The 26,265-nt window shown below is 42.8% G+C and overlaps 1 protein-coding gene across 1 annotated transcript; it reads right to left on the bottom strand.

The window, feature by feature from the left end:
• Nucleotides 1-13,018: 13,018 nt before the first annotated feature.
• On the bottom strand, nt 13,019-25,797 carry LOC126396167 (GTP-binding protein REM 2-like). The gene is made up of 6 exons (XM_050054012.1): nt 25,472-25,797; nt 25,281-25,341; nt 22,643-22,952; nt 22,440-22,513; nt 16,908-17,085; nt 13,019-13,665 (listed from the first exon to the last, which is right to left on the bottom strand). Exons 2-6 carry the CDS (start codon nt 25,332-25,334, stop codon nt 13,373-13,375), a joined length of 909 nt encoding a protein of 302 aa, XP_049909969.1. The 5' UTR covers nt 25,335-25,341; nt 25,472-25,797; the 3' UTR covers nt 13,019-13,372.
• Nucleotides 25,798-26,265: the final 468 nt, after the last annotated feature.

The raw sequence follows: 26,265 nt of genomic DNA, 5'->3' as shown, positions 1-26,265 counted from the left end.
CCTGAACCCATAGTTCAACATTTTGGGGTATACACCTATTCAGCAAAAAGTTGTGCTCTTTAAGGACATTTATGCTTCTTCTTTTTTATTATTTCCAAAGTATAAAGCAATTCTTCTTTTAGCCTTTGAGCTCTGACAGTATCACAGTTTAGCTTCCAGCTTTTCTAGCAATGTATTTCAGCTCTTAGCTTGTGTGGGTAATACAGTTAAGCTTCCTGCCAGATTTTCAGATCGTTCAGGTGATCCACTTAAAATTTCTGCATTTTCAGCAGTTCTTCTGAATTGAATTGAGCTTTCAGCATTCACACACTTTCTGCAGGAAGGTTTTTTACTGTGACTCCTTCACTTTGTTTTTCTAAAGTAATCAGACTCTCCAAACTAAATAGGTGTATTTTATTTTAATTGTATGGACACAATTGAAACCATTGAATCTTCAGCAGGATACAAATGATGGGATGTAATGCAGGAAGAGACATGAAATAATGGAGTGCAGAAACCTTACATCTTATTTATAAATATATTTATTTATTTACATTTTTTACAAAATATATTATAGAATATAAAACATTTTAATTTAATTTAATTTAATTTATTTTTTATTTAATTTAATAAATTAAATATATATATAATATAATTAAATGTATACATTTACATTTTATTATATTATATTATATCATTTAATTAATTTTATGTTATTTTAGATTATATAATACAAGCTCAATAAAGTCACACACAGGTCAAGAGTAACACCTGAACATTATATTTTCAGTACTTCTTTTCTTTTACTTAGCTGTGACCTCATAATTACAATAACTAAAGGAATTAATAATTATGCCCAAATCATGACGACACTTCCCTCAAGCGGGCAAGGAAAAACTCCCAAACTCACCCTTCACGGGGAGCTGGAAAAAACCTTGGGAAGGATCACACAAGAGGGAACCCCCTTCCAGAGATAGTTTAGTGTCTTATGGGCAGCATATCAAACAGAGGGAGTGATCTTTGTAGGTAAAGACCACTACGTCCTCCTCCTCTCTGGGTCACAGCTAACATTATACTTTATGTTATACTATACTCTGTGCAGGCGTTACTAAAGACCAACAAACCTCCTGATGACCTGATATTACCCTGATCCTTTGTCCGTCTGGCTCTGTCGTCCTGTGTTGGCCTCCGCCGTCCTGTGTTGTCCTCTGTTGGCCTCCATTGGCCTCCATTGGCGTCTGTCGTCCGCCATGGCTCTGGTGGCCTGGCGCTGTACAACAACAACAAAGTTTAGTTATGTTTTGCAACCCAGTAGCATCCTCAGTTAGACTCTACATGCCCCCAAATGCCAACTTCTCAATTTCAATCCTCATAAGTATCAGACCTAAAGTTTCTTGATTTACAATCAGCTGATCCTGAGTGTGAGTTGCAATAGAAGAGCTTACCTGCACGTGAAGGTGCACCCTCAATCCAGGCTCGTCTTCATCCTTTTCCTCTGTGGAGGAGCTGCAGTCTGGATTTCTGCATACATCAAAACTTGTTTGAATCTCTTGAATCGTAACGTCTCATGGGACAGACCGACAAAACAGGGATGTGATGCAACACCTACCTAATCGGACACTTTTCCTCTTTTCCTCAGAGGTCTGGTTTTGGCCAACGTCACCGGAGAGTTTTTTTTCCTTTTTCTGCTCTTCCTCTTCGGAGATGAGCAGTCTGGGTTCCTGCAAAGATTAAATGTTGTTTGAATATCTTGAATCCTACAGTAACAGCACAATCTCTTCACAACTGGGGAGTGACAAAATACAAACTTGTCGTTGATGTCTGGATTCTTGGCTGGATAAAGCCTGGTCCGACTCGTGGTGCTTCTCGCTGGATGATGCCTGGTCCGAGTCGTGGTGCTTCTCTGTGGGGAAAAAAAGTTTTAAAGTTTCCCCAAAACCACCCGCAAATGTGTTTTTAACTGAGACTGAGACCCACTGAACAGGAGTCAAAGACGAGCTTACTTTTCACTTGTGTCTCAGACTCATCGTTTGGAGCCTTCTTTGAGTCACAAGACTGGCTCATCCTCCTCTTCTTCCTCTCTGGCGAGCCGCTGGATGGAGTTCTGCATGGATGAAATGTGTTTGAATGTCTTGAATTTTAACAGTTAGCTTCAATAAGTTCAGACAAATCAAAGAGCACGTACCTTAATCCACTGTAGGAAGCTACAAAAGTGGCCCACGTCCTTTTTCTCTGAGGCTTAGCTGTGTCTGTGCTGGACGAAGCCTCAGCTGGAGCCTCTTTGGAGGTTTCGTGTAACTCTGTTTGTGTCTCGATTAAATCCATCCTGATCCTCTTCTTCGCTGTTGGGCCGCTCTCCGGGCTTCTGCATAGACCAAATACAGTTTCAGTCTTTTTAGTTTTTACAGCAAATATCAGGTAATCTATACATATGTAAGTATACTGCAAAATAAAAAATAAATAAAAATTAAACAGTCACCTGTGTGAAAACCTCCTCTTCATTTTTCTCACAGGGCTAACTTTGCCTGTGTCTGATTGAGCCACAGAGGAGGGCAACTGATGCTGTGGCGTTGCCTTTCCTTTGGGAACGGAACAGCTGAGTTTCTGTGGCTGTTGTGGACTCTGGATGTAGAGGCTACCGGAGATGGCTGATGCGACCTCCAGGACCAGGGGATGCTCCTGGTGATTGTGCCAAGCAGGAGCAACCTGGCTGGGGGTGTACGACTGGTTCGGGGTGGCTGTGCTGGTGGAGGCCTGCGGGTCGAGCCATGGATCCTGTTCCATGTCTTCTGAGCTCCGACTCTGATCCCGACAGACTTCCATCATCTCACAGGCTGATTTGGTGCTAAAAGAAAATCAATAATTAAATCACAATTCGTCCATGTGCAGCAACACAGATGTTCTACACACAGCATTTTAATGTAGACTTACTAAAAGCTGTTGGGGAAGCTTTCACTGAGGTCACTCATGGTGATGAATGGATCCTCAAGAAGAAGGCTGGGCGATATCCGTTTACTTGGGTCCAGATAAAGCATCTTCTTCAACAAATCAAGAAAGTTGTCCAGGTCTTTGACTTCTGCCTCGGTGTCCTCTTCTGACAGATGGCAGACTGGTCTAATCTGAATCAGAATAAATCACAAAGGTCAGAAAAATCTCTGTTTATCTTAATGGCGCTTCTGATTTGTGGCAAATGTACTAATTTTTAAGATTAAAAAAAAAAAAAAAATCAGATTTGCCAAAAGCGACTTCCTACCTTCTTCAAATCATCCAGGGAGTTGAACTTGCTCTTGCCGCTGGTGACTTGTTCGTATTCCAAAGGTGTCTGAAGACAAATAATATTCGATTAGCTTAAACACATTGAGCAGCATGAAGAGACAAAGACACTGACGGAAACAAAGATAAAAAAGAAGACATTCTGTCTGAGAGTCACTGAGTGTTGGTACCTTCAATCTCCAGCAGCGTCCATGGAGTCTGCCACTGCAGAAAAAGTTCCTTGTATTCCTGCCATTGTCTAGAAGTCCGAGCGGCAGCTGACCCTGGGTCTGAACCATATGTCGTAGCTGTTGGCACAACACAAAGTCACAAAGTCAGTTACACTTGGTAAATATAAGGAAAAGATCAATACCACTCTGCTATTAGGTATGGAGCTGGAGCAAAGAGTGGTTAGCTTAGCTTAGCTTAGCATAAAGATTGAAAGCATGAGGAAACAGCAAACTTGGTTTTCACCCCAAGGAATAGTTACACAAATAAAACCACCAACTGTTGTTTTCACGTTTCCCGTCTGAGATACGTTTTAAGAATTAAGTAAAAACTGTTTCTTAGCAAAAGAATGTATAGTCTTTCTTAAAAAAAAATGTATAGGCTCTGCTTAGACACATAGCCTATGCCGTAGCTTGACGTGCACCACCCCAGAAATGTAACCACACGCTGCGACAATCTTTGTTAGCTGAAACCATTTCCCTCAGTGGAAACAAAGCTTTTATTTACAGTCATTTTACAGATAAGAAGAAAAGTTAGCTGCTAGGCTAATTTATACAATGTAAAATGCCATAGGCTTGTGCTAATAATGTTAGCATGTTGTATTTGTGGGGAAAATGTGTCCAGCAAAAGACAAGTGCTTTGTCTGTGAATCTCGACAGTTATAACAAAGTCGATTTGTGTACTTGTGTTTGAAATTGATGCTATTAAGCCATGTTTAATGTGTGTTTTAGGTGTGTTTTGAATCAATCAAACTTTAAATCACTTCACAGAAACCCCACTGCAGAAATATAAATGGTCATTACAGCATAGCCCACGGCGTAGGCTCTGTGTAGAACTGACACACAAACATAAATCCGCCTTTAGTCGTAATACTGACCATGTCATACTCGCTGCTGCCAGGGTACAGGGCATAGCCTAGGAACAGCTCTGCAGCAATGCATCCCAAAGACCACATGTCAATGGCTGCTGTGCAGGGATGTCCCAGGATGACCTCTGGAGACCTGAGAAAAGAAATACAAATACATTGTTTAGGTTATTTGTTTTGGTTGCTTTATTAGATATAAAATCTAAATCCTGAACTGTTACTTACCTGTAGTGGAGCGCCTGCATTCCCATGCCGCTATTCATCTTGGAAACATGAAGGGCCAAGCCAAAGTCAATCATTTTGACTTTCAAAGGCTGGTTTACATGGTCCACTATCATTATATTGTCTAGCTCGAGATCCGTGTGCACCAGTCCAAGGCTTCCCAGGAGCTGTAGTGTCGTGGCCATCTGAAAGTCATGAATGAATCATGTAAGAAGGTCAATCACTGTATACAGATCTGTTTTTACTACATCACAATTGCATCACAGCTTTGTTTGGTGTGATGACGTTTTGTATTGTCATTTAGCCACTTGTTAGCAACCATGTTTTTAAAGACATGTAAAAGCTTCAAAATTCACAACTAGGGTGTTTACTGACGTATTTTATGTCAAAGAACAAAAGTCTTAAGCTTGTGTTGACCACAGACCTTATTTCAGACATCAAACCAAAAACTCATTGATTCTGAGACGCTGAAACCGGATGTGCAAAAATGCTAACTTATTCCCAGATACCTTTTACAGGATTCTCATTTTAAAACTGATCGGCTGGAAACATTAAAAGGTCAGCCGGAAAACTCACTGTCACTGTTATCATTGTAAACTGTATCTTGCGGGAATGGAAAACTTGACAGGCAGAGTAACAGTGACAGGGCTTGGTGAACAGCCAATTGCATTGCATTTTAATAATGTGTCCACCTCCTGTGTGCAGTACATACCTGGTGCAGGATGGGGCGGATCTCTTTCACAGGGAAGCAGTTGCGAGGTTTCTTATCCAGGAAGTTCCCCAAACTCATGTCCAGCATTTCAAACTCGAGACAAAACTGCTCTCTGTCAGTAAAAGCACCAAAGTATCTGACAAAGTTGTATCTGTCTGCGTCGAAAGCTGTCAGTTGTTTGAGGATGGCAGCCTGGGGAACATATCAGATGTTAGATTTAAGGCAAATGATTTAAAGCACATTTGAAGCATCGCACTGTACAAATGAAACCTTTGTGATCTACCTCTCTTTGTGACCTACCTCTCATTCAATGTTTTATAGGTGTTGTTAATAATCTTCACAGCCACTGTTTCCTTAGTGGCTGACTTTGTGCACTTGGCGACTTTTCCAAAGACCCCCTGCCCCAAAAACGAGCGGATCAAGTATTTGGAGGAGGGGGAGGAGAGGACGCCAAGGATGACCGTGGACTCATCATCTGAAGATGAGGAGGGAGATGATGTGGAGTCCTCTTCAGATGTAGAATACTGAACCAGGTCCCGGTAACTTGTAAACTAGAGGAGAAGGAAAGTGTGATGAGACAACATGTCGTCACATTTTGTCCCAAAACAGGACACCAGCAGTAGTAGTATGAAGAGTTTACATTTGTCATTAATATTTTTCATCAGTAGATTGGGAGGGACATTTTTTGGATATCGCAACACTGCCTTGATGTTAATACATTTAAAAAACACTGTATGATTAGAAGATTTATCCCTACTGATTATTTCACATTTGTCTGTAAAGCAACTGTGATGCCACATGCCATTTATTTCTCTTCTGATCAGACTCACTACAACCTCCATGGATTTTGCATAAATATTCAGTTGGTTCAGCTTGATGAAGCTTTTCGATGTCAAAGCAAATCATGTTGGTTATTTTTTTTATTTTATTTTTTTTTTATATATATACTTTATTAATCCCCGAGGGGAAATTCAATTTACCGAATTAATTGAGTTTGTCAGATTATTAAAGACTCATAGGACTGACTTGACAATACCAGAGTTGGAACTACTTCAAAAGATGCATGCACATTGTTGACTTTTAAAAGTTAAACCAGTGGATCCTTTTTACAGTGTAGAATAACATTGTTTATCACAACTTGTACTTGTGTGTGTATTTAACAGTTTCCTGACATTAAATTAAATAAAAATTTGATGATAATTTGTTTCGGTCAAACCACATTTTGAATTTACTCATTTCTGCTGTGACTGTACAAATTGTTTCTCAGAGCACATGTCTTTGCAGGGAAACTTATCTTCACTGAAACAATCAAACTGAATCAACTTACCATGTTGTCGCTTGCCGTATCATTGATACGATGAGAAATTGTCGCAGTCGAAAAGTTGAAGTCGATCCTCCCGCTGATGTGTGACAGTTGAAGTGGTGAACCGGCTACTTGTAGGCTTGGTCAGTTCCATGAGGAGCTCCATTCCAGAATCCTCTTTGATGATACATTGCAACATTCTGCTGCATGTTGAATTTAAAAAATCAACAAGTCTTAAATGTTGTCATGATAAACAGTATGAATGGATGTTTATTATAGATGTTTCTCTTTGTTGGAAATGTATGATTGCACTTTGTTCCTCAAACACACTTCACCAGCGTGAAGTCCTCTCTTACATTCAAAGTAAAAAGACACACACACAAAATGAGTCTAAACTGTAAATCCTGTATATCAGTCAGTGTTCACACAACATTCAGAAGATAAAGTCTTTAAAACTGAGACATAATTGTTATGTTACACACCAATCCAACACAGCAGAGTAATACAATGCAATAATATTTCAACAAATGCTGTATACGTATTGTTTATTGAACAGTTGCACCATCTAAATGTAGCTGTCAGCTCTAGTGTTCGACACACAAGATGGCCGGGTGTGTCAGTAACTCATATGTGACCTTAACGACTGTGTATTGGTTCACACCTACACAGAGTTTAAAGCCTGTGACTCTGCACCAGTCTGTCAGAACTGCGGAAGCCTCTTGGATGAGAGGTGAAACTCAAGTCCAGTTGCCTGCGATATAGCACTTAAGAAAGTCAACTATACTGGTACGGACGCTTATTACTTTCACCACAGAAAAACAAACAAATAACACACTTTATCACAGAATTATAACTCATTATCTGATAATCACAAGTCTCATAATTATGAGATAACAGGTGTTACGCTGTCTTTTGTGACGCATCAGACTCTGTGACCTTAAGCTATGTTCCCACTGTCAATGTTTTATCATGCCTTTATTGCTCACTTTATTTTGATAGCTGTCACTGAGTGTTACTACAGTGTTTAAATTTTAATGACTTTTCAGATGCACGACTTTACATCCACAAAGCATCCCGTACTGGTTTAGCTGCTGCTGGAGGAACAAAGCAACTTCAAGCAGGTCCGAGTGCTTTCTGCCCCAGCAACAACAAGGACTTTAGATATCTGTGCAATTGTGGCACTGTGTGTTTGAAAAGACAGATAAATACCATACCACTAATATGCTCCATAGCCTGAGTTTATTCCTCTCTGTCAGTAGGGTTAAAGGAGCATTTCGTACATTTTGGTAATAAGCATTTGTACCAGAATCAGTGTTTAAGTGTGTTTAATATCACTCCTGTGAGAATATTGTGAGAGTAATACAGTACAAGTTTGTGAGTGAAAAACAAGTTAAGTTAGTTCATAAATTTAATTCATGCAAAGCAGGGATCTAAAGAGTTCATACTATCATTCATGTTTCAGTATTGTTAAAATACTGAACTGTCATTTTTCTGGTTCTTATGTAATTTGGGTTCATGCATTACTCACCACTACATCATATGTTAAAGGAGTCATTGTCATAGCTAATGGTACTTGCTATTACTTACCTGTATGCCATGTAAGAGTAAGGTGAACATGTTTTTGAGTACTTCACATGGGTATTTGGACGAGGTAACCTGTGACAAGAGGACTGAGTATGGTACCAGGAGTAATATGCCTGTTCTTAGTGTATATGAGTTGTTATGTGTACGATAAGATGTGTCATGGTTATTGGTATTTGTTTAAGGTGTAATAGAGTATATTTTATTTTACCTTTATTTTATCAGGTTAGTCCCATTGAGATCAATGCTCTCATTTTCAAGGGAGACCTGGCCAAAACAGCAGCAGCATAAAAAGTTACAGACAAGACACAACACAACAAATGCATTAAAAGTAGTATGAATCCAGTACCAGTGATAACATTAAAATACCTAAAGACAATGACAAGAACTAGCCGATGTATTTATCATTGAGGTTATCAGAACTTTAAATCAGGCAGGGATAAGGCTCCCAAGATTCAAGTTTTTTTGAAGGCTGTTCCAGGTAAGAGGAGCCGAGCACTTAAAGGCCTTTTTTCCCAGTTCAGTCCTTACACTTGGTACAGACAATAGGACAACATCTTTCGATCTCAAGCTATAGATACCACCAGCTTTCTGAACAATCAAAGAGCAAATATAAGAAGGGAGCATGCCTAACATGGCTTTATAGATAAACAGGTACCAGTGACTGAGCCTTTGCGTAATCAGTGAGGGCCAGCCAGTCCTGGAATACAGAGTGTAGGATAGCAGTATAAGATACAGTGGAAGCTGACGCCAGCAGAGCAGAAGTAGCGGTCAGTACGTGATGAGTGAGTTGCAGTGTGCACGCTACAGAGAGAGCTCTTGATCTGTTTTCACATTTCCTACAGGAAATAATCGTGGTGCACCAAGAGTGGGCGTGGCTTCATTCATGAAAGTGTAACACAATGTTGACTTATTGTTGTGCTTATTGAGTTGGCACTTTCAGTGTCTAATACATAAACTCTGCGACAACAACAATGTGCAGGATTCTGCTGCTTTGTGTCAAGTCCATCTACCTCACGTACATATAACACCATTACTTCATCAAGACGTCTGATTGGTTATTGACAGAATATAGAATACGTGGACGCAGTGTCACTGACAGGAAACCTTCAGTTTATTTGAGCTGTAGCCTCAAAATGTTTCTGTATTATAACAAGGTAATTTGGATGTGATACTTTCTAGGAGAGAACACTATTGGATCCACGATGTGATACTTTCTAGGAGAGAACACTATTGGATCCACCGTCTGAGAGGTTTGGGGACCTCAGAAGTGCATCTCTGCTTTTTCGCAGATGATGTGGTTCTGTTGGCTTCATCACACCGTGACCTCCAGCATGACCTGGGGCGGTTTGCAGCCCAGTGCGAAGTGGTCGGGATGAGAGTCAGCACCTCCAAATCTGAGGCTCTCCGGGTTGGGGGAGAGTTACTGCCTCAAGCGAGGGAGTTCAAGTATCTCGGGGTCTTGTTCACGAGTGAGGGTAGAATGGAGCCTAAGTTGGATCGGTGGTTTGGCGTGGCTTCTGGAGTGATGCAGGCGCTGCGCCGGTCCATCCTGGTGAACAGGGAGCTGATTTACTGGTCCGTCTACATTACTGGGCTCAGCCTTAGAGATAGGGTGAGGAGCTCAGACATCCAGAGGGAGCTCGGAGTAGAGCTGCTGCTCTTTCGGGTCGAAAGGGGTCAATTGCATCTGATCATCTGACTCGCCTCCCGCTGGACATGTTTCGGTTACGTCCCACTGGTAGGAGGCCCCGGGGCAGACCCAGAACATGCTGGAGGGATTACATATCTCATCTGACCTGGCAACACCTCAGGGTCCCCCAGGAGGAGCTGGAAATTGTCGCTGGGGAGAGGGACGTCTGGGGTGCTTTGCTTGGGCTGCTGCCCCCGCGACCCGGCCCCAGAAAATGGATGGATGGAAAAGTATATTATACTCAAATGTGGTAGAATATGTAGTGGCTGTTGTCATTTGTTTTGATGATGTGATTTGCTGTAGCTCCTTTTGCTCAACGTAATGCTGTGGTATGATGATCTAACCACTGTCAGCTGTGTGACTGTGGCTTGCTCAACCTAATGGTGTAGCAAGATCACCTAATCATCATCAGCTGCGTGACAAAGGTGTGGTCCATATAACAGATCAGTGAACCTGTGTCTCAATATGTCTGTTAAGGCCAAACATCATCAAAATAAAAGACATACATATGGAGCCAGAGTGTGTGACACTTGTTTTCTTGCGTCAGCTCACCTCATCACAGCTTGTGTGTTTGTGCTTTTGCTGTCGATACATTCAGACTCTGAGCAACATGAGATTAATTTTAAACAGGTTACAAAGTGATTAAAGGTCTCCTGTACATGTTTGAATCAACTACTGCTCCTGCGTACTTTCAGTGAGAGAAACTATTCAGATATTGAAATGTTTTGCTCTTTAAGGACATATGCTTGAACCCAACTTCTCAAAGTGAGACGCATTTCTTCTTTCAGCCTTTTTAGTTCATTTCATCCTCCACCATTGACAGTGTTACAGTTTAGCTTCCAGCTTTTCTAGCTCTGTGTTTCAGCTCTTAGCTTCTTTAGGTAAAGCAGCTCAGCTTCCAGCTCTGCCAGATTTATATCTTATGTCTTCAATCTGTATTAAATCCAAAGACAGGAAATAATCTGGCACATAACCCCCCTGTAAAACAAATACTGCAGTTTTGTATGTTCACTTTGGACAGAGCCAGGCCAGCTGTTTCCCCCTGCATCCATGATCCTATTCTATGGACTTTGTTTTCTGTTTGTTCTTCCTTGTTTCACGTTATTCATTCATGTTTAATCTGCTTCCTGTTTTATTTTGTAGATTCTCTCCTCACGTGTCGTGTCTGGTTTTACTTCCTGTCTTTGTGTGTTTTCCCGCCTGTTTTCTGTCACACCTGTCTCGTTAGTCCTTCCCTGTTCCCAGAGTCTCCCTTCACACCTGTTCTGTGTTAGTCTTGTTTGCTCCACCCTAGTGTTTCCCACCACAGCCTGGTTTTTAGCCAATCCCCATTTCCCTCCTTCTGCCCGTGTCCTCCTGCTCCAGCTGTGTCTCATTTTTGTGATTAGTTTTCTGTGTATATATACACCTGTGTTTCACTTTGTTCGTTGTCAGTTTGTCTGTGTTCATTCCTTGCGCTCAAACCTGTGTTCTTGGTGTCATTACCTGCTCTGTTTTTTTGCTTTTTAAAGGCTGATGTGTTTTGATTCAACATATTTTAACTTGAGAGCTTCTTGCAAACACAAAATTAAATTTTTTTAGTATTTGTCCCCAGAATTATTTTCCTGGTAATATGGAGAAGGCATAAAGTCAGAAATTTTAGTTTTTTGGCAAGTCAAAAAGCTTTGGTTGGACTGCAGAGGAGCGATTTGGATCCATTATTAGCCCTGATTTGGGCCAAAGTAGGGTTTTCTTGCCAGTGGTCAGTTTATGATTTTAACATTGTGAACAGGATTTTAGCTGATTAGTTGTTGTTGACATGTTTAGTGAAACACCAAGGTCAATTCACTGTCTAAGTCACTACAATAAATACAGAGACTGAGCAGAAGATCAGCAAAATGTTGCTCAAGGTGTTAAATGATGCCACTGCAGAGACTGCTAGTGGCTCAGGTGCATATTGTACACAGTATATTTAGTGCATACGGGACAATGGTTGATGCATTTTTATATTATGAAAGTCACTCATAGTGTCATATTTTATTTGTTTTTACGTGCATACTCTCGATGCACACTGTGCCAGCAGCTGCTTTGTTTTAGACAACAATCAGAGCTCCTTTCAGTGATGTTAAAGCCCTCACAACACCCACCAACTCTGTCTACTCCTATTTCTATTATGACAGGACTTCAGCATGAATGTGTCTGACAGTCTTCCCCTCATCAAATGCAAGACAGGAGCACTTCCTCTGAGTGAACTGGGGGCTCTGCTAAGTGACAGCAGTGTAGAAACTATGATACAAAGCTGCTCTCCAAATTCATGAATGCTTCCCATTTATTTGCCATTTCACTCATACTCATGCATCTTTATCATCGGCTCAGTTGTGGGACCTCAAACCCGCCACAAGAGGGAGCCTGCATCTCACGTTGACAATCCAATCTCTTAACCTTTCAGTCTGTTCCAGTAGTTTGCAGCCAAGGGAATGAGTCAGAATATCATGCCACCATTTTATTCCTTAGTTCAATAATAGCACAGCTCTCCCTTTGATAACAAATGATGGGTATAACGACCTATGATGTGCTAAATCTTTGTTCACGTGTGGGTGGGAGTGGGAGGATGGAAGTGCTGAGGGTAGAGAGTGATACAGATGAGTGCAGTGAAGCTGATATCTGACACAAATCCCCTGCATTTTAATTTGGAGTTGAATTTTAGGTTTAAAAAAGAAATACAATTTACAGCACGTGAATCAGCCTCCTTATCTGTATGCAGCATAAAGAGTGGAGGTAAAGCCACAGAGATGAAATTGACATAATGTGTACGTCTCAGTGATTTCAGGTCTCCTTGACAACCGTAACATGGCAACAATCATTCTATATACAATAATCTGTTTCTCCGTCTCTGTTGCCTCTCTTATTGTCACGCTGAGCTCTGTAAATCCACTTTAGATCTCTTTAATTCCCTTCTCTTCTTGCTGGCATTTCACTATTTTACTGCTTCCCATCCCCATGGATACCACAATAGCTGAGTGTAAATGAACACAACGTGAATCATCAGCAAAGTCTAACCCACTAATGAGTTCTGAATTTGTGTGGTCATGACTTTATCCCGGCTTGAGCTGTTGTTAAATGTGATTAATGCTTTCCTCTTCATTGTCATAGTAATAATGTGCCGACTGGTGTAATAAAAGAACATGAGGCAAACATGCAGACTCAAAAAAGCTATTTATTTAGCTCTCAAAGCTGTGAGGGTGGCATTAAGTAACATTACTATAGTTTATTTACATGTGTACTACAACAGTATTTTATCTTCTCTTTGCTGTTTGGTCTTGTGTACAAAATTTCTATATCATCCTAAAGATAAACATCATCACTAACATCATTCTCTCTGTTTTCCTCTGCTGGATGCACATGATGATCGCTCATAACATTGTCCTGCCATTGCTCTGGCACTCTCACACCCCCTCTCTCTTGTCCACTACTTGCTTTCTGTCTCTGTTGGTAAACTACATCACTTCCAGCTACCGTTACTACCAATCCGACCATTAATCTCCCCGCGGCGCCCGATCACAGCGCCCCCAGGTCGTGGCATGAGCGGGACTTCTGCCTCAGGAACTTGCCCACTTCTCGCTCTCGTTGGTACCGGGGCACCAGGCTGGACAGGAAACGTTTGGCACGGGAGGTCATGCTCTCACGTTGGCCTCCGCCGGTCATGTCCTCCGCGCTGGTCCCTGGGGGCCAGGGGGGCTGGCCCCTGGCTAGCCGCACCACGCACTCCAGGAGCTCCGGGGTACGGTGGTCCAGAGAGGCAGAGATCTCCAGATACAGACAGTTGAAGAGGGTGGCGCTGGACATGGCCTCTGAGGAGAGAGAAGGGACAAAGGTGATCAAACCTCCTGGAACAATGCATCATTAAAAACAGATTCTTCCATCAGGGAGGGGACTGAAGGCACCAGAGGACAACACTAGGCATCTATCCTTCCGGTGGTGCTGCTCTGCGGGCGACCTGGACAACTGTGCTGCTGCGTAATTTGCTTTTTTATATCTGTTTCTGCAATATTTTACGTGGCAGCGTTTATGTGCAGGACAAATTTCCAGTGGGACAAATAAAGTAATTTTTAATCTTCTTGAGGAGGGTTTCTTTCATCCAGTTTTGCACAACACTTGCAAGCAGTTACAAGGAGCTTATAAAGACGTTTATAGTGTGATGAGGGCAGATGGTGCAGGCTATTTGAGACTTACATTATTGATACACGGTGTCTATCAAAAAATCTTGAGGGGCTAATATGATCTGATGCACAACGACAAGTCAGCCACTGTAAATGTGTCAGAGGCAGAGACAGACGGAGAGCAAGACATGGAAACAAGAGATGTGGAGATTTATTTGCTAGAGAGGATGCTCCATTAGTTTTATCCACAAAAAAACCCCACTGACGAGCTACATTTGCACACCCCGGGCACTTTAATAGGTACATCTGTTCAAGTGCTCGTAAATTCGACTCAATGTATTTAGTCATGTAGACATGGTGAAGACGAGCTGCTAAAGTTCAAACGGAGCATCAGAATGAGGAAGAAAAGTGATTTGAGTGACTTTGAACGTGGCATGGTTGTTGGTGCCAGACGGGCTGGTCTGAGTATTTACTGGGATTTTCAGCACAACCATCTCTAGGGTTTACAGAGGATGGTCCCAAAAAGAGAAAATATCCAGTGAGCCAAAATGCCTTGTTGATGCCAGAGGTCAGAGGAGAATGGCCAGACTGGTTCAAGATGATAGAAAGGCAACAGGAAGTCAAATAAGCACTGGTTCCAACCAAGGTGTGCAGAAGACCATCTCTGAAGCAACAACACCTTGTCCAACCTTGAAGCAGATGGGCTACAGCAGCAGAAGACCACACCAGGTGCCACTCCTGTCAGCTAACAACAGGAAACTGAGGCTACAATTCACACGGGTTTTCTCACCAAAACTGGACAATAGAAGATTGGAAAAACCACATTCAGATGGAAGCATGGATCCATCCTGCCTTGTATCAACGCTTCAGGCTGCTGCTGGTGGTGTAATGGTGTGGGGGAGATTTTCTTAGTACCAACTGAGCATGGTTTAAACACCACAGCCTACCTGAGTATTGTTGCTGACCGTGTCCATCCCTTTATGACCACAGTGTACCCATCTTCTGATGGCTACTTCCAGCAGGATAACGCACCATGTCACAAAGCTCAAATGTACTCCAATGGCCTCCACAGTCACCAGATCTCGGACGTGGTGCAACGGGAGATTCTCATCATGGATGTGCAGCCGACAAATCTGCAGCAACTGTGTGATGTCATCATGTCAATATGGACCAAAATCTCTGAGGAATGTTTCCAGCACCTTGTTGAATCTATGACACCAAGGATTAAGGCAGTTCTGAAGGCGAAAGGGGTCCAACTTGTTTACAAGCATGGTGTCCCTAATAAAGTGGCCAGTGAGTGTATATTGCCTTAGTGTCATGACCCATCAAGCTACCTAATTCATGTTTATTTGTCATCCCTGCGTTTACTGTTTTATTGTGGTATTTGGAAATGGTAAAACACAGATAGGGGAAGGAGCGGAGAATGCCAGCCGGTGGCAGGTTCACAGCTACAGTCTACATCTGGTGAGACTGGACCAGCACATATGGGCACCAGGACATTGAACTATTTGACTAGTTTAACAGAAAATCATTGTTATGGTGACAACACACGTCAGTAGGGCCGTAAAGTGCGTCACACTCACTAGTTTGAGAGCTCCGTTTTGGCCTATTCCTGAACCTACTTTCCTTACTTAACAGAAAAATAGAACTATTCACCAATTCAAGTTTCTCTCTTTTACTGAACTTAACTTTATTCAGACTCAACAGAAACACCTCTGTCTCACCTCTGGTTTGTTAAATAAACCCTTAATTCACCGAGTTAGACGTTAATCTACACGCTGTTTATCCCTGGCAGGCACAATACATCATGTTTCAACAAACATGCAATTAATGTCAACAAAAGAAACAGGGAAATACGGTAGTTTGATAAAAGTAACGGATTGCTTATTTGAAACCTACAACACTGCTCGTTGGTCGTTACACCAAAACCTCCGCTCAGTCAGTCAGTTTGTTCATATGGAAGTTAGCGTGTTGCAGTGGCAAAGGTACGCATGAAAATGGCTGCTGCTCTGCCCATCCTGCTATGTTGATTTGAATGGGAATGTCCGTTCTATCCATTCTGTTTCTATGGCTGTGTCCCTTTTTGGTGAATAGAAAACTGAAGATCTGATTGGTGTCAGTGCAATCTGATGTGTTTGAAATATAACTGACAAGTTTTCATGCTTTCGTGCACGTACTCTGTGATTGGATGTTTCTCGCTGAAATGGACCTTGGGAATTACAGTTAACTTCTCACCCAATGTTTTCATGTTAAAAGGCTTGTACCTTTGACTTTTTATCAAAGATAAAGATATTTCGGATGCCCGAAATAACTCCTCCAAGAATAACTACAGATGCTTTTTTAAAACTCTGATTGTTGCTTATTTAGTCTGTAATATTTAATACTGTAGAGAAATGCTTAAGGTTTGAAGTCACTTTTAATTATATATATCACAATTCACTATTTGCCTCAGAGTGCTTTACAGTCTACAGCATACAACACCATATGTACTAAGAGCCTAGCAGCAGACGAGGAATAACTCTCCCAACAAACCCTTTAACTGGGAAAAATGGGAAAAGCCTCAGAAAGAGCAACTGGGTCAAGCCAAGTTTTCAGGGGCTTTAGGTTGGGAGAAACGCCACATGCAGTGCACTGCTGCAAAGCCTGTGTACTGTAGAACTGCATGAATGTGGACAGCAGTGCACTCAGCGAATGCTCTCCTACTTAACTGTAACTGCGACTCTCTTCATACTCCCACACTGCGATGAAGCTGAGACACTGACATTTACATTTCCACATATTTCACCCTACGTTAGTGTTTACTGACAGATATAAAGAGCTGCAAATGTCAACACAAACTGTGACGATTAAAGCCACGGCGGAGGGAACCCACACGACAGGCGAATAAAGGGCAATATAATGTTCGAGATGAAAATGTGAAAGGTTGATCTCACCTTGAGAGGTAACCTCACGTGTGCGAACGAGGTCACTTTTATTTCCGACGAGGATGATGGGAGTTTGGGGCTGAGTCTCCCTCAGGAGAAGCCGGAGCTGAGCGGTGCGGTGGAAACTACGCCTGTCAGTCACTGAAAACACCAGGACACACACCTCACACTGCAGAGCCGACAGGTCCTGAGGGACAGGAAGAGGAAGTATGTCACAATACTGTAGTCGATACTTCAGATCGATGAGTCAGTGTATCTTTATGCAAGTACAACTGAGTTAGCACATATTAAAACACACTGTGGGAATCATCACACTGCAGTGTCCACAAGAATCATGATGAGTGAAAACTTTCAGTCCGAACTGACTTGAAAACTCTCTACTTTCCATCGGACTCATAAATATTGTTGTCACAGCTTTATGTGCAGAGTAACAGTGGAAGTGCTGCCGGGAGGAACAGACAATTGAGGGCTCTATCTAAAATCCCCTGTGGTTTAGTGGGAAATTGCTACTTTAGATACTGCAGAAAAGGGGCTGCACAATGTGAGGAGAATATGAGATGTGCGGTGGAGTTGTTGAATATTGTGATAGCGATATTACTGCAGTAAATGAGGAGACACTAAGGTGTGCTCAGTTTTCAGTACACTGTTAAAACACCAGGAATTGCTTGTGGGTTTAAAAAAAATGGAAGGAAATCATTTCCAACATTGCTTTTATTGAGCAAATTGAAAATTGAACTGAATACAAAAGACACTAATTAAAAAAAGTGATAGTTACATTTTAAATTGCAGTTTTCTACTGATAGTCTCCACCTACTCAAAATACAGTATGACAGGGTTTGTGTAAAAATTAAAGGTAAAAGCTGAGATTGTCATAGTGCCTTTCCTTCATTCCCCATGTGTCGGCTCTTCCCCCTCCTCCCCTTTGTTTATCATGGTTCCTTGTTTGTCTCTCTCTGTGTCTGTGTGTCTGGGCGTGACTCTCATCTGTCTTGCTGCCAATCTTCCTGCTCACCTGGAAGCCATCCACTTATCAACCCCAGCAGTACAAATACCTGGCTCGGCAGTTCAGTCTCCGTCAGATCGTTCAGTCTACCTTGCAGTATGAACTAGGGCCTATTTGTCGCTTATTGCTTTTTTCCTCTTGAATTTTTTTTTGCCTAAACCTTGTGTCTCTGTGCCTCACATCCACACTCACCGGTCATCCCTTTGCCTGCCACTCCAACCTGCCAACCTGTTTCTAGCCCTGTTTCTCCCGAGTGCCCTGGATCAACCCAAGACACCCCTTCTTGCTTTATTGAAAATCAGTCTACTTTAAACTGAACAGCTGACTGAGTCACACTTTTGGGTCCAGCTCTCTCTATACTACACAACAGAGATACTGGTGATACAAGTTGTTGTTGCACGTATGTCATTATTTAGCCCAGTGGTTCCAAACTCATACAGCCATGGGGTCCAGATTTCTCCTCAGTCATTAGCTCAAGTTCTCGCTAGAGCACAATTTGAATTTGCTCAGTGAGTCACTCTGGCAATCAGTAATAATGCTCATTACCCATGCCCTTGGAGCCGAGCTGCACTAATCACATGGGTGTATCTGATATAGGCGGGCCAGAGGCGAGCTAAACAGATGACGACAGTGTTGCGACGACGAAGTCCGGAATCAGTCAGTAAACATTGCAAGATGGCTACGGATGAACACCAGTTGTTTGAAACGGCTTTGGCCGCTACAGTGAACGAGTTAGACTTGGCTTTTTCTCTAAAAGAGGAACAGAAGACGGCGCTCGAATCTTTCCTTTGCAAGAAGGACGTTTTTGCTGTTTTGCTGACCGGATACAGTAAGAGTCTAATCTACCAGTTAGCTCCACTGGTAGCGCTCTGGATACGTCACCCCGTGTATTGTTCTGATTGGTCGTAGTGTTATCCAATTGCGTGCAGTGATATTTTCAAATGCATGCTTGGTGCTGCCCCTCGAGTTGGGCCATTTGCATTACTCATAGCCAGACCCTAAATCTTTCTAGATTTGGGTCTGGATTTTCAGACTAAGCTCAAGGTGCACACAATCTAACATATTCAGCACCATAAGGTTTGGCCATCAATTTTCAATTTCAATTTTATTTATAAAGCCCAATATCACAAATCACAATTTGCCTCAGAGGGCTTTACAGCATATGACACCCCTCTGTCCTTTGGACCCTCACAGCGGATAAGGAAAAACTCCCCAAGCTGTTGTCTCTGTCAAGCAGCTGTCCATTAGTCACTCACTCTACTGCAGGAGATGGCACCTCGAAATAAAAGCTCTGTGTCGGAAATTCACTGTACTTCAAAATAAAGTGTGGTTTTTACAAACTTGACACGTTTGCCAATAACTTGTGGTCTATTAAGAATGGACCTGCGATCTATTTTTGGACCATGACACACCAGTTGGGAACCACTGGTCTAGCCTACACCGCTGTGTTTCTCATGTGTAATTAGCCTTCTTAGACAAATCTTGCAGGTTTTAATACTTATGGCCCCAAGAATAACGAATACATAAGAAATAAGCGCTCCCTTCTTGCTGGAATCAGATCTTTATTTGATGTTATAAATTTCACATGTTCGATCAAATTCTTAACGACGGATTGTCGATAAATTGTTATCATCCCTAATACCAGCACATCAGTAGGCTGTGCAGAGATCTAGAAAGATTTTGAGTCTGGCCCTCACCGATACACCCTTCCTACCCAAGGGGCAGCACTAACTGAGGCATTTCAAATGCCGCCGCACGCAATTGGATAGCACGATGGCCAATCAGAGCAAAAAACAAGGTGACGTATTCATTGCACTAAGCCCCATTTGTTTGCCGACCAGTGGGGCTAACTGATAGATTATGCTTTCGCAGTATCCTGTCGGCAAAACGGCAAAAACGTCCTTCCTGGAAGAGAAGGCTTCTAGGGCAGTCTTCTGTTCCTCTCTCAAGGAAAAAGATAAGTGTAGTTGGCTTAGCGTTTCTTCCAAAGCTAAATAGAATGGACGCGGTCCTTCGGCAGCTGCCATCTTGGCTGTTTACTTTTCGACTCCTACGGCGCAGCGCTGTCCTCATCATGTTACGCCCATCCAGAGCCCGCCTCTGTCAGATAGACTGATCTGATTGGTCCGATAGGCGATTCAGCGGGCTCTGCTCGTCGGGGCCAGATCCCTGTGCAGTGCAAATTTGAATTTGCTGGGGGCGGAGCATCTGGATTTCCAGGTTTGTTAGATGTGGCAATACTTCCATTTTCTTTTTTACTAGCCCTTTAACATTATCCCCACCTTTTACAGCTGAGCTGCCTGCTCCATCAGAGGAGGCTGACCTCTGGTGGCCTGAGCTGTGCATTACATCGCCTCAATACAGCATCTCTGTATCAGTTCATTGGAAAAAGGAGTATTTGCATTACTGAAATCATACCTTTAAGATTGCTACATACCCCACTATACTGCAATACCTTGACACCACCCAAGCCTACAAACAATAACACAACTCTAGACACTAGCTTCTGGGGTACTGCACTTTTGTCTGCGCTCATCGTAACTTCTTTCTTCAACCATGCACACTAGTATGGCAGCACACGCATGCGTGCAGATTCTGACAAATCAGACAATGCCTTACTGCAAATGTAATTTAAAACGTTGCTACTTTGTCCAAAGTGTGATAGATTGCTGCTAGAATGAGTTAACATTTTTGTGCACTTCTGGTTCCATCGTCTCGAAAGGGTTCTGGTTAGATGACTGGAATAAGGTCTGTGGTTAACACAAGCTTATTAAGAGACTTTCAGGTTTTGTTCTTCAACATGAAATACATCAGTTCATACCCCACTTGTGAATTTGAAGTCTGCACTTTACTCAAAAAAAGACAGTTGCTAACAAGTGATTAAATGTGACTGCAGAACGTCAACACGCTGAACACGACTTCACAGCCTCATTGTGGTGGCGATAATGAAGTCCCATGGTGTACTTTGTTTATAGCCTAACCTTAGCTTTTTACCCTTATCAATTGCATTTACACTTTAAATATCATAGAAGCCGTGTTTATTTGTGAAAATGATCTTGCTGAGTGAAGCAGGTAAGTGTCAGTTTTTTTCCAATTCAATTAAATTTTACTTATAAAGCCCAATATCACAAATAACATCATCCTCAGAGGGCTTTACAGCATTCCACTTCCCTCTGTCCTCTGACCCTCAGGATGGAAAAACTGTAACAAGGAAAACAAAATGGTAGAAACTTTTCCTTGCAACAGAGCTTATTTCCTCTTTCCTCTATATCTCAATCTTTTGCAATGTATTTATCGTGCAAGTTGACACCTCGAAGACAATAAAAAAAGCCCTACTGCACAACACCTTAAACTCTACTGACACTCATCCCCTCCAAGGACGACAGAGACAAACATCCCTAAAAATAAAATGTGACTGAGTGAATCCTTCACTCTGTAGACAACTGACTAAACCTCAGCCTGTCTTTAGTTGGAGCTGCCACGGTCCACTGACCTCTCATTTAATTTTGATTAACTCCGGAATTGAGCACAGACCAAAGGCACCTTTTGCAATCTACAGATAGACACAGACAATTATATCAGAAAATTCCTCATGAGGTGACCATTACTGTGCCTCTCGAAACAAACATAGCTCATTACACAACGAGTAACACGTACGGATCCCCACATCAAAAAAGACAGATTGTGTCACGAGTGTGTTTATTCGTCTTCTCTTCACACATCCACCTAAATCCAAAACATTAATGCAGTCACTTGGCACATCTGCTCTGTGGGCAGCTCGCACTCTCCCTCTTCTTCACACATCCACACACAGATGCCTCCAAACTGCACTCGAGGGAAAAGAGGAAAAAGTGTGCAAAACAACCTGATAATGAGCTTTCCTCAGGCAACCAGATGCAGATGCAGCAGATTTATTGTCCTCTTTTTGCCGAAGTGTTTCTCTGAGCTTGGCATCAATTTCTGTTGCACTGACGTCAGGTACAGTAAACAATAAAATGTGCTCCAGATATACAGTGTGAGCCAACTCAAATATGCTGCGTACACAGTCAGCATCTCTTTATGTATTACAGCTACTTTCATTTTCTTTTTGTGTTCACCTTTTGGGCATTTTTCCTCTTTAATCTGAAAATAAATGCTCTCTTTGGACTCATTTCTTCTGCTGTAGCTTCCAAAATTATGTATGAAGCGATGGATGCTGTCTGTTTTTGTCACTTGGCTAGAAATCCAGGAACTATTTTCCCGGCTTATTTGCTGCACAGCAAACAAATGACTTAAAATAAAGACAATAAAATTAGACTGTAGCAAAAGAAGGTTAAGAATTCAATCTGACAAAGGTACATTTTGAGCTCCTTCTTAAACCAGGTGAAGGATTCAGCAGCCCTCAGGCCCATTGACAGGCCCCGACGTATATACGATATATACCCCAGTGAAATGCCTAAAAGCAGCTGAGCACACAGTATGCAGCTGCACAGAGGGCTCAGTGGTCTAATGAGGGAGCAGGGAGCAGTGTGGGAACCGGGAAGTGTTGTTTGGCTTACCTGTCTCCAGTTGTCATAGATAATGATGGTGCTCTCCTCGTCATCCACGGTGACTGTGCGCACGTAACCCTCCCCTAAGGACAGGGAGCGCAGCAGTTAGGTCTCACATGGGAGATGGGTGCTCTGATTTATTTACCTGATTGCTCACCATGAAAGCACTCACTGCATTATACCGCTCTGCAGGCAAACACACGGCTTTGTACCTTCAGAATCCACAGATGCAGTCCTGTCCATGTCCCCAGCGAGGGCGAGGGCCAGAGAAGACTTCCCCACGCCGTTCTGCCCCAGCAGGGCGATCCTTAAAGGCCCATCAGATCTGCCCTCAAAAGCCACAGTCAGAGTGTCGTCCAAGGCTGGGCTGAAGCTGATTGGCGAGGCAGAAGGTCCAGCTGCACCTGACGACCAGTCGCAGTCATCGTGGACGGCTTCTTCTCGTCTGAGCTGGTGCTTTATAGGCAGAGGAGTGCTTCCTCTGCGAACAGTCGGGGTGCTGCACAGAGTCATACTGTCACACTGGAGGAGAGAGGAACATGGAGGGATGCTCTCTTCAGTTTAGAACCATTTAAAGCGAGTCTGTGGTCAGATATGGTGTTTCTCATGTTAAAAATAGCACTCAATGTCATATTTGCGCGATGTTGTGATACTCCAGTCATGTAGTATTTCTATTACACCTCCATAAAATCAGGGGACTTGCAGCAGAGGCTGATATCCTGCCTTTAAGTCACTTGTGTGAGTCAAGCTTCAAAAACATTGGATCCTACGATTCCCATAGTACAACTCAGCTTTCATTATACTTTCCCTGACTCTTAAAGGTCCAGTGTGTAGGATTTAGAAGGAAATACTGACAGAAGTGGAATATAATGAGTGTGTTTTCTTTAGTGTATAATCGACTGAAAAAAAAAAAAAACAATTGTCGAATTTTCGTTACCTTAGAATGAGCTGTTTATATCTACACAGGGAGCGGATCCTCCTCCACAGAGATCGCCATGTTGCACCCCCATGTTTCTACAGTAGTCCAGAAAGAACAAACCAAACGCTGGCTCTAGATAGGGCCATTTGCGTTTTTGCATTTTCCCCGTAGTTAGCAGCCCCTCAGTGACAAGCAGCACTGAAAAAACACTGATTTTTTTCTGACGTTAAACTGCTTTATTCAGTGTTCTTACCAGTTTTAATCACTGTGTACATTTGTTTTGGAGAGGAAGAGACTTCTGCAGATAATTCAGCTCCCAGTAAAAACCTCCTGAACAATGGACACCGAAAGAATTCTAACCGAGAGAGGTTTCAGCTGGTTGCTCACTGCTAGATGCCTCTAAATCCCCCTAAATCTTACACACTGGACCTTTAAATGCCCTCATCTTTCAATTCTAACACCCCCACTTTAGCCTATAACACTGACCTTCTCTCTAATGTCCTAAGGAAATTGGCAAACCTCCTCTGCAGACATAGAAGACATAATAAAACGTTTCTCCACAGGATGGGTAGTACTCCTCATGACAAGGATCCAAATTGGTGGAGCGCCCCTTTAAAGCTATTAAACCAATTTCCACAACCCAACCCTGGTATATTCTACTTTAAAAGCTCACATACAGACATGGATGGATTACTGAACGGGCCTAACGGACACAGGCCAAGGGGCCCAAATTGTCAGAAGCCACCCTGGCTTTCATCTGCAAAATATCACGCAAATTAACACGTACTGACAAGGACGAAACTCAAAACGACCACACAGAGCCACGGAAACACCATAAAGAGACACAACATGACCACAAAGTGACAAAATGAGCGTAAAGAGACACAAAACAATGCATAATGACTACAGAGAGGTGCAAATCAACAGCAAAAAACAGGCAAAACCACCACAAAACTGTGTCTTGCTCCTATGTGGGAGATGTGGTGGGGCCTTTAGTGTGTCATTGCCCAGGGGCCCAATGTGTCATAATCCACTCATGGATACAGAGCAACATTATCATTCATTTGAAGTCATGTTTGTTTCAACTTGATGAATGTAAGTCCAATACTGACTCCCTTCTTAGCTCTATTTTGGTCTCCACCACCTCCTGAAGAAACTGCCTGGCTCTTCAACTGCTAAATGCTTGTCTGCCATTTGTTGCTGACACACAGTGGAGTTTAAGAGCTTTTCTGAAAACAGCTGCATCCAAAAACACTAAGAAAGCAGTGAGAATGAAAACACACAATACTGGGTGACAAAATAAAACCAATTAGTTTTCTCAGCTCTATTTTGGTCTCCTCCGCCTCCAGGAGAAAATATCTGGCTCTTTAGCTGCTAAATGCTTGTCTGCCTTTTGGAGCTGTTGTTGCTGGCGTACGAGCTGCGTCCAAAAACACTGAGACGACAGTGGGAATGAAAACACACAATACAGGGTGACAAAAGGAAAACAATTAGTTAAAAAAAACACATAATGAAGCTGTGAACAGGTGAGGGGAAACTATCACTAAACAGCTTTAACATCACACCTCAATTGATCTATTGTTATTATTTTATATATAAATAGTATATATACTCACTAAAGCCACTTAAATGATGTTTAAATGAGCAACAATAATTTTCCAGTTTGTCAAAAGTTGGATTTAATGATTGATTATAATGATAAATTGACTCAAATGCAGGACACCCCCTCCCTGCACCACCTCCTACCACCTAAACACACACACACACACACACACACACACACACTGTCAGATCAGATCAATAACACCCTCCATTAATTTCACAGTAAGACATCATTTCATCCCGCCACTTTGCCCCAAACCTGATTGGCTAATTGAACACTGGATATTGGAGCTGTTCGCCCCGAGCTCGCGCAGCCCCGTGCACCTTACCTTGGCCGCCTTCTCCTCGGTGTTGAGCCTATCTTCGGGCACATCTGTCGGCATCTGCAAACTGAAACCAAACCACCGGGAATGAGGACTCCAAAAGACACACAACACCCACCTCCTCGCCCCCTCCCCTCCCCTTCCCCCTGCCTGACTTTATGAACCCCAGCCCCAAGCAGCACGGTGTGATCTCTCACCTGTCACGCGGCTCTCGGCAACTACAAAGTAAGCACGGTCTTCCTCTTTCCTCCTTCTCTCGCGCGCTCTCTGCCTCTCTCAGTTTCTATCTCTCTCTACTATCAGTGTGTCTCCTCAGGTTAGGGCCCAGGTCCAGTTCTGCAGTCAGCACCGTCATTCATCACCGCTCTCCACACTGACTATGACTCACTGACTTGACACGTAAATGCTCCTCCAGATTTGGATTCTCTGCAGAGGAGAGATGGAACTCGCGACCCCGAGGACTCACGCGCCGCGAGTGTGTTCTGCAGGTGCATGCAGCTCTGTTTGTGAAAGTGGAGCAGTGGTGCAGGGAGGCAGGCGGGCTGGGAGCAGCGCTGTGGAGAGATGCTCGGTGTCACGAAGCTTTCATTGACCTCTGGAAGGAGGAGGCGATATGGAAAGTGGCCGCTAGGGGGCAGCATAAGACAAGTCTTCCCCTCACTAATTGGCTCTGTTTGTGTGTGTGTGTGTGTGTGTGTGTGTGTGTGTGTGTGTGTGTGTGTCCTTGGGGGATTTATGTTTAAAATGTGACTCATTTGGGTATTCCTTTTGTAGATAGAGGCATGACAACCTGCCTACCTGCCCACCAGATCCATCAGTCTGCCTCCTCTTTTTTTAAAGACACTCGTGACCTTTTGTGAGTGACGGTCTCGTTTACATTTTTCCCAAATCAAGTCATTTCTAGCCCCTGATCCAAGGAGTGTATTTGGACATGTTTTCTGTCAAAATGTGAGTGTGGCCATGAGCAGTGGTGCGTCCCTCCCACACAAAG

The sequence above is a fragment of the Epinephelus moara genome, chromosome 10 (assembly GCF_006386435.1).
Source record: "Epinephelus moara isolate mb chromosome 10, YSFRI_EMoa_1.0, whole genome shotgun sequence".
Lineage (NCBI taxonomy): Eukaryota > Metazoa > Chordata > Actinopteri > Perciformes > Serranidae > Epinephelus > Epinephelus moara.
This window is presented reverse-complemented; position numbering and strand designations above follow the sequence as displayed.